The following is an 18,988-nucleotide window of genomic DNA, read 5'->3' on the forward strand; positions in this document are numbered from 1 at the left end:
ACTTCAGTAAGCTAGTATTATCTATGTATTTTATTGGCTTACTAAAGTTAGCATGAAAAGACTACCTACGAATTTCGATAGATTTAGAATGTCTAATGTTCGTCTTACCGAACATAAGACATACTAAATCTGTATGTGAAATGTAAGCCGATAACTGATAGTGCTAGGAGTAAGGTTTAGAGTTTATGCAGCAAGTTACAACTAAATCCTAAGTACTATGCATCAATAACAACAGATAATAAAATAACATACGTATATTTTATTATGAATTCATTGCATTAATATTTAGTTCTTCAAGCTCCACTTGCGACAGCCTGGGCTAAAGTTGACCCTAGATTACAAATTCGTGGTGTGTTATTTTTTTTAAACGACTGCTATTTCTTTCGTGTTTATTTATAAAAGCAAAAGATATTTTAATATAGAGTCAACTCGAAATGGCGTAAGTGAGCCTGAGACTTTTGCCTAGCTTTTGTACCCGATTTCGAGCACAGGTTACCAATATAATATCTTAGGTTAAATTTCCTTACGAGAAATTTAACCTATCCTACGGAGATGCCGTATTTTACCGTTTTGAGAGCCTTATAACTCATAATTTTAAGGCTACAAAATTATAATAAAAATGCAGCAATAATCTCAAGTATATGAACATTCCTTTTCCCGTTATTAATTTCCTATTTTTGTTTATTAAAACTAGAGATCGCCCAATGGTCGAAATTCGACCTTACGTGCAACGACATTAGGACTACTACCTTTATTTTGTCAAAAATATTGACTTCATCATAGTTTTTTTCAATTCTTGTCTCTGGGACTCAGCTGATCTCAGACTGGCCGTTTAAGCATTGTATAATAGTATCTAAAATTAAATTAAAAAAAACAATAATCCATTTTCAATTTGTCAACTTATTGTCAGCAGACTTCAACCATAAATAAAAGAGTATAATTCGTATGTATAGGCTTGTCACTCAAAAATCTGTCATTTTTCCTAGTAGTAGTGTCGTAGTGTATGTAACGTTTTATTTGTTAAAAATATATATTTGATAAAAGCATAATTTAAAAAAAAATATATAGCTCGATGCACTCCTTCACCATATAAACTATAACTGTGCGAAATTTCATGCACCTACGTTTCCCCATTTTTCGGCAATTTTGAACCAAGATAAGTAAAAAAGACAGGATTTTGGTGCGATCTCGGCGACGCGGCAAATTGACCATACGGTCGTCGTTTGCTCGGGGGATGACCTTAAGAAGATAATAATAATATTATTATTATGTTGCTATCCAAAATCAGGTCGGATTTTCAAGAAACAGGAAAGTTTTAGCGTTAAAAATACTTTTAAGTTATGTTCAGGCAAAAAATACCTGCTAAGATCGTTTTGCAGAGTACATAATATTATAATATTATATAAATACTTTCAATCAGAACGTTGAAAGAAGGTCGATACTCGATAATATTACAAATCATAATTCTTAAAATTTTCATATAAAATACTCTTTCCACTTAATGTTAAAATTGTATGTACATTTAATAGAATACTAACTCATTGTTATCTACTAAAATATTTTTGTACCATAGATAAAAATATTTTAGTCTACATTTAGAATCGGGTCTCAAGTCTCGCTAGTGGACTTGGAACTGCTGTCCAGAACTCTATATTTTTAATTTTTATATCAATTTGCCTTGAAGTAACCAGTCATTTAATTTAGGTGATAAAATAATTGTACCTTCGTAGTACCATCGAAAAAATGTATTCATAGGCAGATGGCGGACCTACGTCGTTTGGTCGGGCTATATCACATCAATATTAGCCATGATCTGTCGCTATGAAATAACCCGACCAAATTACGTAGATAGCCTGTGAACCTTCTCTGATACTACATCATAGGACCCTCCGGCGATCCATCACGAATCACGCCGCCGCCGCTTGTACCGCCGACGTTTACGACCCGAGTCATGGCCCGCACCTTCCGCTCACATATTTGTCATGTGTACCAGCTTATCAAATTTATTACTTTATAAAAGAATGTACCAACTATTTTAAGCGTAGCTTAAGAGAGATCGCAGACGGCACACTTTTTGTGTGATCGAGTCTGCGGCGCACATAAAATCTGCATGGCGCGCGCGGCCATGCCGACTGTTGATGCAATGGGCACTACTATTCCCAACAAGAGTTTGGAATAGTGAGTGCCCTTACAACTCCTTTGTGAGTGGCATAAATAGTGACTTTCAAAAAGTGATCGCAGCATGTCTGCCGTTTTGGTATCATAAAATATTATTGTTTAAGTATCAAAATTAAAGTGCAGACATTTATTTCGGTTCCTACTATCTACACTTTGTATTATAAAGCGGAATAGTTTTTCAGTTTGAACGCGCTAATATTGGGCCGATTTTTATGTATTTTGGCACAGGCGTAAAATCTGCATGGCGCGCGCGGCCATGCCGACTGTATGTGCGCCGCAGACTCGGTCACACAAAAAGTGTGCCGTCTGTGATCTCCGTGATCTGTGATCTGTGTAAAGGTATGAGGACAAACGGGGCGCTGTGTTGCGGGCTGCAATCACTATTTATTTAAAATTAAATTTGAAGACTGAAGCATATATACTAACATAGCCTGTTACCATAATAATAATTAATCAGCTTCAAAAGTTAACAGCCGTTTTGAAAATTAAAGATTTACTTTTTGCTTTAAACTGTTAAAGTTATTCAAAACGTACTAAACATTATCATTTATCAAAGTACTCAATAGAGCCATTAAGTAGGTTATCTACAAAAAATAACCAAATTAATTGTAATTCAAGATTTACTCGTACTACGTAACGTTTGGCTGCTCGCAGTTTAATAGAAATCGATACCTCATACAACCTATTAAAAGAAGTGACACCGACAAAAATAATGTTTCATAATCCCTTTGAAGAGCTGACAAGTGCGTTCTAAGTTCATCAAACCAAAAGAAAACCGCTATCTTCTACAAAAAAAGTGTACTATCAACGTATTATAGAAAAGCCTTTTGTAGGCGATTACGCTTTTATTAGATAAACCTATGATTAAAATTTATATAAAAAGTTATAGGGACCTACGTTTTCCCTTATTTATGTGATAAATTATAATAACATCGCAAGTTTTTGCACCTGGCAAAACATAGATTAGAAAGTTAATTGTAATGCATAAATACAAGTTGCTACGATGACTGCAAGATAATTTCTAATGGAGTTTCCACCGCGGCAGATCTAAACATTTAATCAACAGATAACTATAACCTTTCTTCGCGAGCCTTAATAGCTGGCGTTTTCTTGGGAAAATTGTTACTCCTATTCGATATGAAAAAATAGTTAATTAATATTTTCTGTCAGGTGAAAATAGATGTTAATGGCACTGGCGAGACTTTCAGGCGATTCTAGAAAGACTATAAATACCTTTTTGTGAGGTTTTGTGATAGGTGTTCATAGTCTAAGCGAGTGTTCGGTGGACCTACAGTAAAGTCGCAAACTCCATATTAATGCCAGGTATACTGTTTCATCTGCAGGTTGATGTAATGGGCATTCCCTATTCCCAACGAGGGTTCCTGCGCGGCTCCACCGACCAAGACACAATAGAATTTCTTTTGTGTCTCGACTCTCGGTTACCGGTGACCGTATGGGGCTTGATGAATTAATAAAGAATTTCCCGGGAACCGTACATTTTCCCGTAGAAAATATCCTATGTCTTTCCAGTTTCCTCGTAGTCTATATTCTACTCGTATACCTGTGCCAAATTACATAAAAATCGGCCCAATATTTAATGAGATTAGCGCGTTCAAACTGAAAAACTATTCCGCTTTATAACACAAGTGTAAATAGTAGGTAGGAACCGAAATAAATGTCTGCCATTTAATTTTGATACACAAAACCATAATATTTTATGATACCAAAACGGCAGACATACTGCGATTACTTTTTGAAAGTCACTATTTATGCCACTCACAAAGGAGTTGTAAGGGCACTCACTATTCCAAACTCTCGTTGGGAATAGTGAGTGCCCATTGCATCAACGGCAGATAAAATTAACAGTACCTATACCTGGCATTAATATGGAGTTTGCTACTTTGTTGTAAGTCTGCCGAACACTAGCTCTCAGTCTACTATCTATTCAGAAAAGTTGTTGATTGGTTAACTCGTGAGCTCCTGTTAAAACGTTTGGAAACCGCGAATAATTTTATATAAAGTTGGTTATGATGAAATCTCCTAAATCAAAATCGTATGTATGATTTAAAAGACTTACTCTACCTAATTTTGTTGAGATAAGTATTACGTACACAATATTCTTGACAAAACTGTTTAGAGAAGATGCTGCAACTTGAGACCAGGTAGTAAAGCACAGAACAAAAAACTAATGACTGCGGTTTGCAATTTCAAATCAGTACACTTATATAAGGTTTTTGTTGGATGTTATTGTTGAATATTATTAAGGTCACGCACAGACTGGTCGACAACAGTGAGTAATGTATTAATGAATGTCACGATCTCTTCTACATCTAATATATAAAATTCTCGTGTCACAATGTTAGATAGCGTACTCCTCCGAAACGGCTTTACTGATTTTAACCAAATTTTATATGCATATTCAGTGGGTCTGAGAATCGGCTACTGGGTACTTTTTATATTGATAAGTGCATTTGTTGAATAAATAATAGTAAATTATTACAACTCGAGACTGACGGCGACCATTGTTTGTGCGATGGGATAGCGATGGACGTTGCCATGGTAACATACTTATTTAGTCACTTCAAATAAAATAATACGGGCGAAATACTTTATATGGCAAAGAAACGGGCTAGCTAGTAATATGTATAATGTAGTTTGTAAGGCAACAAAAGATTACATGAGTTGGTTGTTGACCCAATTAGGTATACCTCTACCAGGGACCATACATTTTTCCGGGATAAAAAGTATCCTAGGTCCTTTTCCCGGGGAATTTCAGGAAAACGGTTCAGTGGTTTTGGACGTGAAGAAGTAACAGACAAACAGACACACTTTGGCATTTATAATATTTAGTATGGATGGGCGACATACAGACATCTATAACCAAAAAGGGGAACATCTTAGGACGATCGACGAAGGGATGGAAACTCAGGGCACCTAGAAAGAAAAAAGTAAGAACCTCTGTAGATGCTGATTAAGTTGTGGTATACCTCAAAATTTTTTCATTCTCATAGACGTGCCATGAACACAAATAGTTTGCGGAACATTGATCTAGAATTCATTATCCACTTACCTAATATTATAATATCTAAAATTAATAAGAACTTTAACCTTGCACAAGTTAGAAGCATTTTGGATTTTATATTGTAATCTCAAACGTTTTTGTTTTTAAATAGTCCAGACTACGAATAATAAAATATTATTTTGAGTCCAGACTATAATTACCGTTCCTTGAACTTATAATGACGTCAATGGTTATACTCATAAAAAGAAAACATGTATGTTCTGCCACAGCAAATTCATATCGACTGATGTTCGATACCATACAAATCTATCGCTTGGAATATAGAGCTAAGCTAATAAGGCCCGTATTAATAAACCGCTCTCACGTTCCTACTCAATACCAATCTTGGCTGATACGCTCTCAGCTTAGGATGAGTCTTAAGATGTTAAGAGGGTCTTCAGGCATTTGTTTGATTATTGATATATTTATGACGTGTAGCACTTAGGTAAGTTTAGGTCTGACCACACTTAAGAAACAACTTCTCAAGTAGCAGTTTGATAGCGCAATTGAGCGAGTGTCCTTTATTATAAAAACTGCCCACAATGATATGAATAAGGTGTGTTCTATTGATTCAACAGCTTTGTCCACACTGTGTCTTTTTCTGTTCGTCAAGGGCATGCGTTATAGCGCAGTCAACAGCTAACGTGAGGCATGCCCGCAACGCATGCCCTCTGACCGTATCCAAAAAATAAAAATGACAATGTTGGCGTTGCGTTCGTTGACGCATTAAATTATTGAATGCGCCAAAACGAAAGTTGAATGAAAGAAGATGACGTAAAATTGAAGACGAAAGCGCATAGTGTGGACATAGCTATTCAGCATCTCAAGAATGATCTGAAGCATAATCTCAGCGGTGACATGCACCCAGGCATGTGTTACTTACTTACTTACACTCAAGTGTTACTTAAATTGTAGCGACATAATTCATGTATCTAAGTTGACGTCTGACCTTAGTAAGCATTAGATTGCCTATTACATAAACTGTCAACACATAATGTACTGTAATATAGTAAGTGCTATAAAGTATGACTCACGTCATTTTTGTGAATATCACTATTCACACGTCTTTTATTCTGGGCCTAACCTTTTAGCTATTTATTAGCGCGATCTATAATTTCAATGATGTATTTTCACATAAGGCATCACTACCGATACGTAATTTAGAGACCATATAATAATATTAAGGTCATTTGCGAAGCCTAATGCTAAAATGGGCCTGTTAATTTATAATGATAGAAAACTCAACTTTATAAATCAGATCTTCTCTATTTATTTCAAAAAAATGAAATGGGTTTTTTAGTAAAAACTAACCACTACTTTTTACTAAAAAAATCCATCGCATACTTTTTGCTTGCAGAATATTACTCCTGGAAAAATATTTTTGTATGTGTTCGGCAATTTCTGTAAAAACGAGGGTGAACGTCACGTGATGCAAACTTAGGCTACTGACCAGTGACCAGTGACCACAGGGAGCGCATTGTTTAAAGAAGGTTGGCAAGTCACCATAATAATATTTATGCCTCGCTACGCTTACGCTTATTGTGCTGAATAATAAAAAAATGTTTATTAAATCCAACAACCAATGTAACAAATGACACTTTGCCTTAGGTATAACTCATGAAGATACAATATTAATAAGTCAACAATAGGGATGATGACAAGGTCAAAGATTAGCGAATTTTGTTTTGTGTTGTGTCTTTCAATTACCGATAAGAAAAAAAAATAGTCATCATACCTATTAAAGAGAAGCTCTGCAATTTTAATTCCGAACCTGTAGAAATTAGAATATTTTTATAATTATTATTTCTATCATGTATTTAGCCCAGTAGAGTTAGATTTTTTTGAAATTAATTATAGCCAGAAATCTTTTTTTAGCTATATTTATCTACTTTTTTTTTTTTTTTAAGAAAATGATAAGAATCAAATTTGTCGCAAATTTGATTCTCTATAACTTTGGTTCTCATAATTTTTATTTTAAAATCAATATTTACGGAAATTACTGCAAAAAACAAGTCAAAGTATAATTTCGCCTGTTGTATCTGTATCGCGATTATTATCAAATGCAGAAAAACATGGCATAAAAATTGTAAATTTTCTACATTTTTGATTCTTGTGAATTTTTTCAGTAATAAATATTGAAGTCCCTTTTTTGGCACTAACGCTGGGGTACACCTCGAGGCGCCTTTCTTTTACGTGGTATCCCCAGTTATAGGTCTCAGTAGCGCCTTCTTCATTATCATCGAATAACTCTGGAAGTTCGACAAAACGAGAGTCACCACCATAGTTTTGACAAATAATAGAAACTTTTAAGCCCGCTTTGTAACATTCGCACATTCTTTTACAATTTTCCTTGCATTTACGATTACTACATATAATGATTCAGGTGTAGGTTGTGCCGTAGTTGTCATAGGGTCATGATGATCAGAAATATTCAGTTTTAACCAGTCGCTTGGGTTCCGGTACATTTACAATAGGCGTAGGAGCTTAGATATTGATTTCCGAAAAAAATCATAAGAATTAAATGTGTGGGAAATTTAATGATCTATCATTTACAATTTTGTTTCTACAATTATTTGCGATTAATTTGATAATAATTGAGATACAGGTGAAATTGCACTTTGACTTGTTTCTTGCGCTTATATCCGTAAATATCGATTTTACAATGAAATTTATAGGAATTAAAGTTGTAGAAAATTAAATTCAGGACAAATTTGGTCCTTATCATTTTTGTAAAAAAATAAAGGAGATATGGCTAAAAAAAGATTTGACCTTCAAACCAATTATGGTGACTAACCACTAGTTGGATTTGGTCGAGTTTTTGAATTTAAGCTATTTATGACCCCCCCTCCTAAACATTGCTTGCCAATCTCCTTTCCTTTTGACATTTTGTCGCATACACAAGTGTGTGTAGCTTTAACTACAACATTGATGTGTTGTATTAATATACAGCTGGATTCCTTGACGTTCAATTGTTCTTGTGATATAAGTTATTACTGTAATCACTGTTCCGAGGAACGGTTTATGAGTTAATAACGTAATAAGGACATAGTCTGAGATTCCTTGCTGGGCAAGGTCCTCACTAGCCCACTCTATCTATGTATTATAATCATCTATCTATCTATAATCTAATCGCGTAATAAGCATGTCCACTGATTTGATTCTAAGAGTTTTTTGACAGAAGCTTATTTCTTCAATAGCGTTGTTGATTGGTGAATTGTTTGACATTTAGACCCAATTTTACCAACGTCTGTTATAGTTAATGGTTTGTTAAAATGTCATGTCTTCTCTTTCATTAGTATGAACAACGAAATAGGTAACGAGATACTAATTCGAGCATTATACTTTTATAGAGGTTTATGAAATTGGACCTTAGGCAAGTAAAAGCGTTAGTGAAAATATTAGCGTGATTTTTCTTGCCAAGAAGAAAGTTGTCTCCGCTGATTTCTTTAATTATTTTTTCATCTTATAATATGCTGTTTACATATTATCATCACTTCAACTTACCTGGAGAAAGTATGTAGGTAAGTTAAAAAAAACTTTGTTCTACAGTCTACACCCATAGAAAATATCTATTTACACTTACTAAAAGGTATATGCGGAGTACGGTGGGCGTTCGCCGGACGCACGCCATTCTATTCCTCGAAGAGGAAATCGTTATGGCCGGCAAATTGGGCCCTAACCACTGGTTACTCCGCTCCCGACACGCAGATGTACTTATTTACTTTTTTACTGGATTGTACCTTATGTATGGTTAAAAAAGTTTTCATCACTTGAGGAGGATGGGCGAAATTGCACTGGGATTTTTTCAATGCATGTGCACATTATTTTGTGTTTTGTTTTCGTTTTCCCGCCTACCTCACAAAAATTGCAAATACCATTTATTTTCCAATTCATACCAACCAATCCCTTTCGTCAATAAAGATTTCGCGAATTAAATTACGAAAAAGCCTCAGCATTTGAGTGACACGTCGTTCTCAAAATAGCACCATAAACAAATTCATAAGTAGGCTATGTTCTCCATTTTATGCGTTTTTAAATCGGCTCCCCTTGAGACGCATCCGGGGTAAGCGGTATGAACCCCAGTCCCCACACCGCCACGCGAGGGAAAGGATGCCGGCTTTGACAAAATTTAAATTATCACAACCATTAGGAAAACGTGACGAATATTATATTCTTTCCAACTCGAGCACTGATGACGTTCGCTCTGAATTTCCAAATGTAAACACATCTAAGAATTTGAAAATTAAAAAACAAAATAAAAAATCGGTTTTCTAAGAAATCCTTTTTAAAACTCCTTAAAACACCTAAAGAATATTGGCTTTAGAACCGAATGCAAGTATGCAGATGATTGAAATTAAATCATTTTATTGCATTAGTGGCAGTAGCAGTTCCAAACTAATTTGTCTGATGTTCATAAAAATATTACGTAAAGTGACCTTCACAGCGATTGACGTTTGATCAACGCAGCCCGACCGACAGTCTTGACACAAATAAGCCTTTATTACGCAATATTTACTTATGACTTGTTCAATATTTAAAGAATCCTTTAGAGTTTTGAGGATCTTAACAAATAAGTAGAAGAATAGAGAAATTCAATAAAAGTTAAAAAATAAAAAATGTATAGTCGAAATAAATAAACATAAAATCAAAAACGTACACGAATATCCTTGTTACATCGTAAGGAAATTACATTTCATTGTCCATTCACATACGGAAAACGCAAAAAGAATTTTAATTCGACGTCGAGCAACCCACACACATTAAAATAGGTTTAACCGCCAGCCGCTCCACTTGGAAAATAAAATAAAACAAAAAAAGGCGCGATCACGCCATACCTCCCCGGCGCGCCGCAAATTCCGACGGAAAAAATCGTATTTCGTACGTGGTTTGAATTTTAATTGACATTCAATGGTGAAAGCATCCGTTGCAGGGAACACATTACCCGCTTAAGGGTTACAGGCCAAATCGGGAAATTCCCGAAATATTACTGACAACTGTTGTCTGGTTGCATCAGTATTCTTATTCAGTTTAATGCAAGTATTTTATTTGTATCTAAGGCCAGCCACATATTTTAAACCAATACGCAATAGGTTTAATTAGTCATAAGCTGCGTCATAAGACATCAGTCCTTCCAACGGTAAAAGTACCTACATCAAACAATCTACAACTCACTTGGTCGTAACTCGGAAGCCTTACGCTTACGACCAACTTAATATTCAGAAAGCTATGTATTTATTAAGCTTATATTTTAAAGGACTACAAAATATCGTATGCTATGAATTATGATATAACCTCGATACCAACAAAACGTTTGAATATTTAAAATTTTAATTTGATACGAAACATTTGAATCTCCATCGCAACAATGGAGTCGTAATGTCGTTTTTATTCGGCGGTGTTCATGACAATTTTAATAACTTTATTGTTGGGCCGTTACGTGTTCCAGTCCATGATGGCCGCTAAATTACAATAAACAATTTTGTGCGTTCATTATCCGGACTCATCACGGCTTAAATTATTCGACGCAGAGCCGCGGTAATGTCGAACGGCCTCGAATAATTGAGGAATAACCACGAGACGGCCTCCTACAATTAATTTCGCCACTCTATTTGATGCTATTAGGAGGGTCTATTGTTACATCTTTACAAATGACTACAATTTAATAAAACTAGACTGATAAAGAACGTTCAAAATTAGTTGTTAAAGGCGCTCATGAATTTTGATTATCTTTAAATGTTACTGGAGTTAAAATATGTGATATTTGAAATTTGAAATATCCAATCCGAAATTAAAACTAATTTTACTGTTTCAGATTCTACCATGTCGCAGAATACACGCCACATCAATAAACTTTCCGAAACACATTTATGAAACGAACCGATCAAGATGCTAAAGAACGGCCGAGACACCGAGCGTCCGCATAAATGATCTCGTCGTGATAGCACACCGGCAGCGATGCAAGAGATATGCAACACCGCTGCGCTGCCGCTCGACAGTAATCCTTTGGTCCGTAAGATAAAATGCGAAGATTTTCCCGTCAGGGGTAAGCAGCCCGCGAGACTTGGCATGGGGGTCCGCGATGATATGGAGGAGGAATTCGCGGTGAAGTCGAGGAATACGCCGCCGATGGGGCCCGCGCCGGGGCAGGAGCACCCGCGGATGGAGCACGGCGGGAACGGGTTCTGGCTGGCGGCGGTGACGGCGACGGGGGCGCCGCACATGCTGGAGACGTGTACGGAGACCGGCTTCATCAACAGCCAGCCCTCGATGGCGGAGTTCATGACCGCGCTGCCTCAACTAGGTGCCGGGGAACTGAGCCCGCAGCACACGCCACCCGGCTACGCCCCCGACCTGCCTTCCCCGGGGGGCGGCCTCAATGTCCCCGAGTATCCCTGGATGAAGGAGAAGAAAACGACCAGAAAGAGCAGTCAGCAAGGTAGGCAATTGTATTTTTTTCATTTAAGTTTTATTTTTTGTAGGTCTTCCTCGCCATATGTCACATGATACATCTCGATGCCATTATAAACGTGATCGGGGTATTTCCTGAATCATTACTGATATTAAAATTCCAATCGATGGAGTCACGTGCGATCTATGTATTTAAATTAATTCCCATACAACGCAGACGTATTGCAGGTAGCATCGCATAAACCAGGTAGCTAACCTCTGTTACCTAACGTCCTAACGCCGACTAAACGTCCATCTCAAGCAAAATCATCATTACAGCTTTCAACAGCAGCAAATGGCCATTCAACCATTGTGTTCTGGTTCACGGTCCCGAAGCTTCTTTAATGAACATCAAATTACTTAAAATATTGAATTGTATGGCGCGACGACGTCTCTGTCTGTAACTGTGTGGAGTGTGGGAGTTGTATTATACGAGGCAGCCACCCGCTGTATAACGGAACTCGACATGCACTATAAGCACAAATTATAAGTGAGAACATTTGAGAACATATTGTTTACCGGCCGGCGACCACTCTAGGAGTGGCCAAAAAGTGGAACGGAAGCCGAACATTCTGTCGGTAATATTATAGCAGCTGCTGATTTGGCTGTTTCTAGCCGTTTTCCGTAAATTATCGTACTAGAGAACACCTAGTATTGACCATTTTAGGAAGCCAAGTATTCTATTCTGTATTATTATATCAGCTACTGATTTGACTGTCAGTAAATTATTATTGTAGAGAATACTTCTGATATTATTTAAGTACGCCAAATAAAAACGACAAATTGTTTTTGCATTAGCCGACGCAAGCGCATATCAAGGGCGACTGCTAAAAAAGCTTTATTTGGTGATATTAAAAAGCGATCCGTTTCTTCAATGTTACAATTAGGTATACAATGTCATTGAGCTGGAATTTGTCAGGAGAACAAACGGAACAAAGTGGATGATCCATCATCATAACGTGAGAATCCGGCCTCACCTGGACCCGCTATAGGCGGAGATTTTTAGGGTTCCCTTGATATAGAGCAAATTCGTATTGTTTATTTTTATAGGATAAAAAATAGTACTTTGTAGTGTTTATTGTGATTATCGTCACATCAGTAAACATAAAATTTAAGCTTGGTAGTAATGCGGAAAATCATAGAACTCGCTACTGCAAATTTTAGTCTTTTTATTATTTAATATTTACTTCTATTATTAACCATTACTATTTAATATTTAAATGTTTAATATTTTTTGTATGCTTTACTTTTCTGGTAAACATACTTCCTATGTTTCTAGTCCTAAAAGTGTAAACTCAAACAGTTCTTTTAGCTGTTTTCTTCTCTCTCTCTTCGCTTTATAATTATGTATGTCTGCGAAATAATAGCTAGGTATCTGTTTCAACATTTTGAGGAGAAAAGTAAATCCAAACGGCTCTTTAAAACTTAAAGGGCCAAAAACTTATCCGTCGGCAAAACATGAGAAGACCATTCAACATGATGTAATGTTTATTGGTTCAGATTCTTATGGAAGATAAGTTCGATCATTACACATGTCACTTTTCTGTTATTTACATCATTTGTTTGAATAAAGAATCTGAAAATATTAACTTCAATCAATGGACTAAGAAGCCAATTAAGAAACAATTAACAATATTCAGAGATGACCGCGTTTAAAGTTGTGAGAACTAGAGAGAAGAAGAGAGTAGTATTACTAATATTAAGTTTAACTTTTCTTAGAGAAAAAAACTTTTGGTCTAAAGGGCATAAAAATCTTCGTATTATTAACAAAAAACAACGAAAAGGCAAAACTTAACCTCAAGATAAGTATAGAAAATATAATACCCTTAGCCACATGAAATAGTCGGTGTAAAAACAAAATACAAACTATAAATTATTGGTAAAATTAAGTCAATTCTTCACGCATAAATCAAGTTATTAAAAATATTTATAAATATGATGAATATTGGCGCGAGACTGAACTGAAGAGACCAACAGTAGCCGCCCCCCGCGTCGCGCTGCAGGAGGCAACACATTACGCCTGTAGCTACGTCTCTACGAAAGTGATCCTTATTTTATCGAAATAAAGGTCCTATCGAAGGTAAAGTATCTCAGGACGGTGAGCCTTTATACTGCAGTCTGCAGGTATTCGCGAACAGGTTAATGTGTTCAAGATATGGGTCATTGTATAATTTTGCATTGATTTCAAAATAGGAATAAGGTAGAAGTTAGAACACCTAGTCCTACTTCTTATTTATATGGTAAATGAAATACTGTACATACAAAATGTGACAGGTATAACAGAAATAATGTTATCAATTAAATTATAAAACATCGATTGATTTTATATTAGGTTGTCGTCATTAGAATTTTGACGTTTATTTACGGATAAAAAAGTATTCTTAACCAGTAATTAGACATTCGACGGTTTTATTTCTAGAATCATCCCAACAACCGGCGAAACAAACTGTATTTTTATCCGGGCGTAAGATAGGGATTCGCACAGCAACCCGGCGGGGGTAATCCATCACTGTCACCGCTATCGAGCGATGCACGCCGGCGCTATGCAGCGAACTTACATATTGGATTTACCAAGTTTCGACTGATCCTCGTTACTGTTTCCCTGGTAGTTGTTACATTGGTATAGTTTTAGTACTGAGAAGCGGAATAAAGTTTTTCTGATAGGCGACGATGTCAGTCAAAATCGCTTTTTATTCGATTCTCAAGCGGTCAATTCGTAGTAAGGTTTAATTCTACTCTGCAGTGATTTTTGAACTGTTAACGTTAAGGCTTGGGAGTTTAATGTTGGTCAAAAATAACGTAAAGATGTCTCTATTTTAGAAGTAGAGAAAGAGATTGTAAAGACCCACATACATTTTTTCTGTATTTCTACAAAACATGTGCGTCCACGCACTATCCGACGTCGTAATGAGTGTAATAGTCATTAGCAACAATTAAGAAAATATCTACTTTAAAATCAAAATTCAAAGATCACATCGAGCACATTAAGTCCACATTAAAAACGATGTACAATTAAGTAAATAGATAATATCGAGCAAGGTAAATTAGAGTAGAATCTGGTATCCTGTAGATAGGTATCGAGGGACACGAAACAAATCGTTCCCGGTACCACGCCTCCGGTCCTATCTTGAGAATCGAAATTAAAATGGACGCCCCGACACAATCGATCATTCCGATTCTTTAATACAATGCCGTGTTATTTTTGCACTGTCTCAATTTGTGAGAGTGACGTGTGATACGGGATCAATTTATAAGGTTTATTTCGATTAAAATGATGGATAAAAACGGACATGTAATTTCGTGTGCAGCTGCCGATTGCTCTTTATAATAACCTCCGTACGTGTAATTTTATATTGTGACCATATTTATACGGGCAGTCTAGGGCTTTTTTATGGAGTCAAGAATAAAAAGTAGAATTTTTGTTTAAAAAGAGCTACTAAATATTGATCGCAAAATTATTTGGCACCACCAAAAGTTAATCAATCTTAGTTTTTTAAACACTTAGTAGGTATATTTATTTTAAAAAAATTGGATGGATATAGCCATGCAAGCTCGGCCTACTTCAGAGGAGTCCGTTTCAGGAAATTTCTAATATTGTTAGCACGCAAATTTGAATATATTTGATGATACCAAATTTTGTGTTTTGCGGTCTTTGGTACTACGACCTCAGCTGTAAACCTTCAAAGGGAAAACACTTAAAACCTCAATTCAAATCTTGAATTACATAGAAAGCAACCTCAAAACAGCTCATCTTTTGTGGAAATTGATGCAATTTAGTATGGAATAAATATCAATGTTATAAAATCGCGTGTCACCGGCTTCTCTGTGGCTAAACAACTGAAACGTTTCTCATAACTCGAACACATTACAACTAATGATGATAGCTTGGGAATCATGTCAGTTTACATTAAAACTTTATGAAATGCGACGGTATTAGCATTCGCTTGTTTACCGGCTACAATTTTATTTAGAACATTATTTTTGTCCCTAATAATAGATCGGATTTCATAAAAGTGACTATTTCAAGCGAAATGAGATGTTTTTGGACATATTAAGCATTAATACTTCGATCAGTTTCCAGGAAATGCTATTGTATTCTATTGTTGTCGCGATCACCGGTGCTCTTATGGGGCTTGAAGAATTAAAAAAGTTTTTATAGTTTTTGCTTACTAAACTAATTTGCGCCGCTTGCTCTGTATGTTTTAACAGCAGTTTTAATACTACTACCGTATTTTTTGCCATAAAATCGCAAGTGGCCCATTGTAGTCGAGTATGCAAAATCATTGTGCAAAATTTCATGCGGTCCACCGTCCAACTTTTAATTTCTATGGGTGCAATAAATCTATTTGCGGTCAAATGGTACCGAATAATGTTTGCACTTTCGTTTTCACAATCACAAAGATAACAGGTACATTTTTTTGTTAGCGCCTCGTGGAGCAATAAATCTTGAGGTCGGTTCTCTTTGATTTATGTGAAAAATGATGGTAAATTGGAGGTTAGGCCGGCGGCCGGGGCGGGCGAGTCTCGCTGGCCCGACGTACAGTCCACAGCCATTTCACCTCGAAGTGTCTATGAGATTGGGTCTTATGATGTGGAAATAAGAGTTACTTTAGAGGCAAATAATTCCGAACGGCCCGTAAGTGTCTCCCACCAATTACGCGACGCTGAACGCTGTCAGCAATTTTCGAAATTGCTTTAAACTCCAGGTTTGAGGCGAATGACGATAAAATAATAAGCTACACAAAAAGTATGAAATTACTAGATAAAGGCTCTAAGTTACACTAATAATACGTTGTTAGCGCTATTTACATGCACAAGGATATAGGCAAATTATTCCTAAGATTACTAAATTGTTATTGTTCATTATGTGCTGTGGTGTATGTATTTAAAAACTGGTATTATAATATATTATTTGTACTATGGTCTATAACTATTACATAGTTGCAACTGGCAGTTAATTTGAGCAAAAATCATCCAAACAGAAATTTAAAAGTAAGTGGCGAAATAATTTATGTAAGTACTACACGTAAACCAACCAAATCTCTTCTAGATTTTACCATTATAAGGTATCTCTTGTAAATGAGGTCACTTACAAGACCTATTGATCATAATGACCTCATTATTTTATGTTCCAATTTTTGTTAAAAAGTTCCAATTTTTGTTATAGGTAAGTAAGGCAAACAAAATAAATTATGTTTTATTACGGTCACAATGGTGTTGGTGTCATCGCCTTTACATTTGTCTGTGTGTTGTTACGCTTGTATGTGTAATATATCCACGTGTAGGTGTAAACGCTTGTATAGAATTTCTATGCGTGGGTGTATATGTGTGTATGTGTGTAATCACAGTTATTCATTGGCTGTCAATACACCGGGATATGATTTACGCGTGTAACACTTTCGCCCGTGCGCCCCAATAAATCAATGCCCTTTGTCGCCCTAAACTACCTGACCGCCCTTTACCTATTGACCATTGCTAATTATATTTATTGTATAAATTACTATTATTTTAATCTTATTTAAATGATTTATTGATTCATATAGAATATCCTCAATAGGTACAACGACAGCGATTTGTAGACTTACCGCCATAAAAGATTCATATTATATTCGCAAAACGCAGTACACTACTTAAACATAATTTGGAAAAACACGTAGATCTACGGCGTACGACTGGAAATCTGATTAATAATATTTTTATACGTACATATATGTATTGGAATTTGGCAGCGAGATACAAAAATGTATTTCATAATAATTTGTTTCACGCCGCGCCGGTATTACCTTTATAAAACACTTGTTATACTTACTGTGTAAAATTTATAAATTATAATGCTCCAAGCTGCAATATAGAATCGGGGTCCTAATATTCTCGATTTTGACCTCTATGATATAAAAACTATAGGTAGCTAAGAAACAAACATAATCCGACACGATAAATCACGTCGGGGCGCCGGCATCGAACTTTGTCGGTACCTCGTCCGATTTTTACAGCAATTAGAGACAGTTACCTGCCGATCCGTACTAATCCTATTATACACGTTCTCATTTATTTTGCCTCCAACAGGACCTTTATTGCAATGGCATAAGGACTACTTTGGTTTCGAGGTAGAGCCCAAACGAACAGAGAGCAAGCTGGGCGGTCATGAGTTTCACTCATTACTTTTAAATTACGAATGAAAGTATTCTCTTATAATCCTGTATTAGTAGTATTATCCCTTTATGTTCTTTGTATTTCAGCACCTTTTAGGAGCAAAGGTTTTAGTAGCAGTTAGCACCGATATTATCAACCGATACAAGTAGTGTGTTTGTTCCAATCCAAGATTACATAAGCCATATTTTCTAAACCTTAACCTCCTTACTAATAAACGCTGTATAAGCTTTGAATAGTTATTTAAATTATATTAAAAATGTCACTAGTGTGACAGGAACAAAACACTGTATAACTATTCAAAGCTTATACAACGTTTATTAGTAAGGGGGTTGGTCATTAAACTTATTACGCTGAAAGTTCCATGATTGTGCCAGCTGTCTATGTCCAATATAAACCTATACAAACTTGTAACTGCCTTTATTTGTCCATCATAACCAAGTGGGACTAACCTAACGTAATCCAACGTAGACCACGTAACATTGTAAAACAATATTATTCACATAATCAGCACAACATTTCAATACATCACAAACAATATTTCAATTAGCACACATAAATCACAAGAAACATATTCAATGTAACCACTAAAACCCATTATTTAGTGGAACACCCACCCCACAAGATGTTGTAAACTGATTTATCATATCAGGAGAGTTCTAAACATCAGTAAACCCTCCTATCATCGCCACTGGAACATTCTCCAAACATCAACTACGTATTTCGTGTACAAAATTTCAGCTCTGTTTTATTAACCATGCGCACACCATTCGCGGCCATCTGGCGCTGATGTTAGGGACGGTATCTGCATGCACGATGAGTGTGCGAAGAAGATCGTCTGAGACAAGGGTGCGATGTATCGTAGTGTCCGGTTTCCGGATTAAGCTCGTTATGATGTACACTTGATGTTGGTATCAATATTTGGTTATGGTTGAAAAGACGGACTACGAAATATTATTACAGATATATGTTATTATTATCAATTTAATTTAAAATAATTCGAAATAATAGGTTAAGTGGGTATTAAAAATTCAATATTTTATTCACCGAATACAATTTCCAAGGTAAAAAATCTTTCTGTTTTTTTTTTTTTTTTTTTATGAAATGAGGGGGCAAACGAGCAAACGGGTCACCTGATGGAAAGCAACTTCC

The 18,988-nt window shown here is 35.9% G+C and overlaps 1 protein-coding gene across 1 annotated transcript in view; it reads left to right on the forward strand.

The window, feature by feature from the left end:
* The first annotated feature begins 11,194 nt into the window (after positions 1-11,194).
* Positions 11,195-18,988, forward strand: part of LOC121725657 (homeotic protein proboscipedia-like) — a 42,388-nt gene continuing 34,594 nt past the window's right edge. Inside the window, exon 1 of the mRNA XM_042112690.1 lies at positions 11,195-11,675. Within this exon, the coding sequence (XP_041968624.1) occupies positions 11,195-11,675 (481 nt within the window). The remainder of the gene's footprint in view (positions 11,676-18,988) is intronic.

Source organism: Aricia agestis, chromosome 3 (genome assembly GCF_905147365.1).
Source record: "Aricia agestis chromosome 3, ilAriAges1.1, whole genome shotgun sequence".
NCBI classification, from domain to species: domain Eukaryota; kingdom Metazoa; phylum Arthropoda; class Insecta; order Lepidoptera; family Lycaenidae; genus Aricia; species Aricia agestis.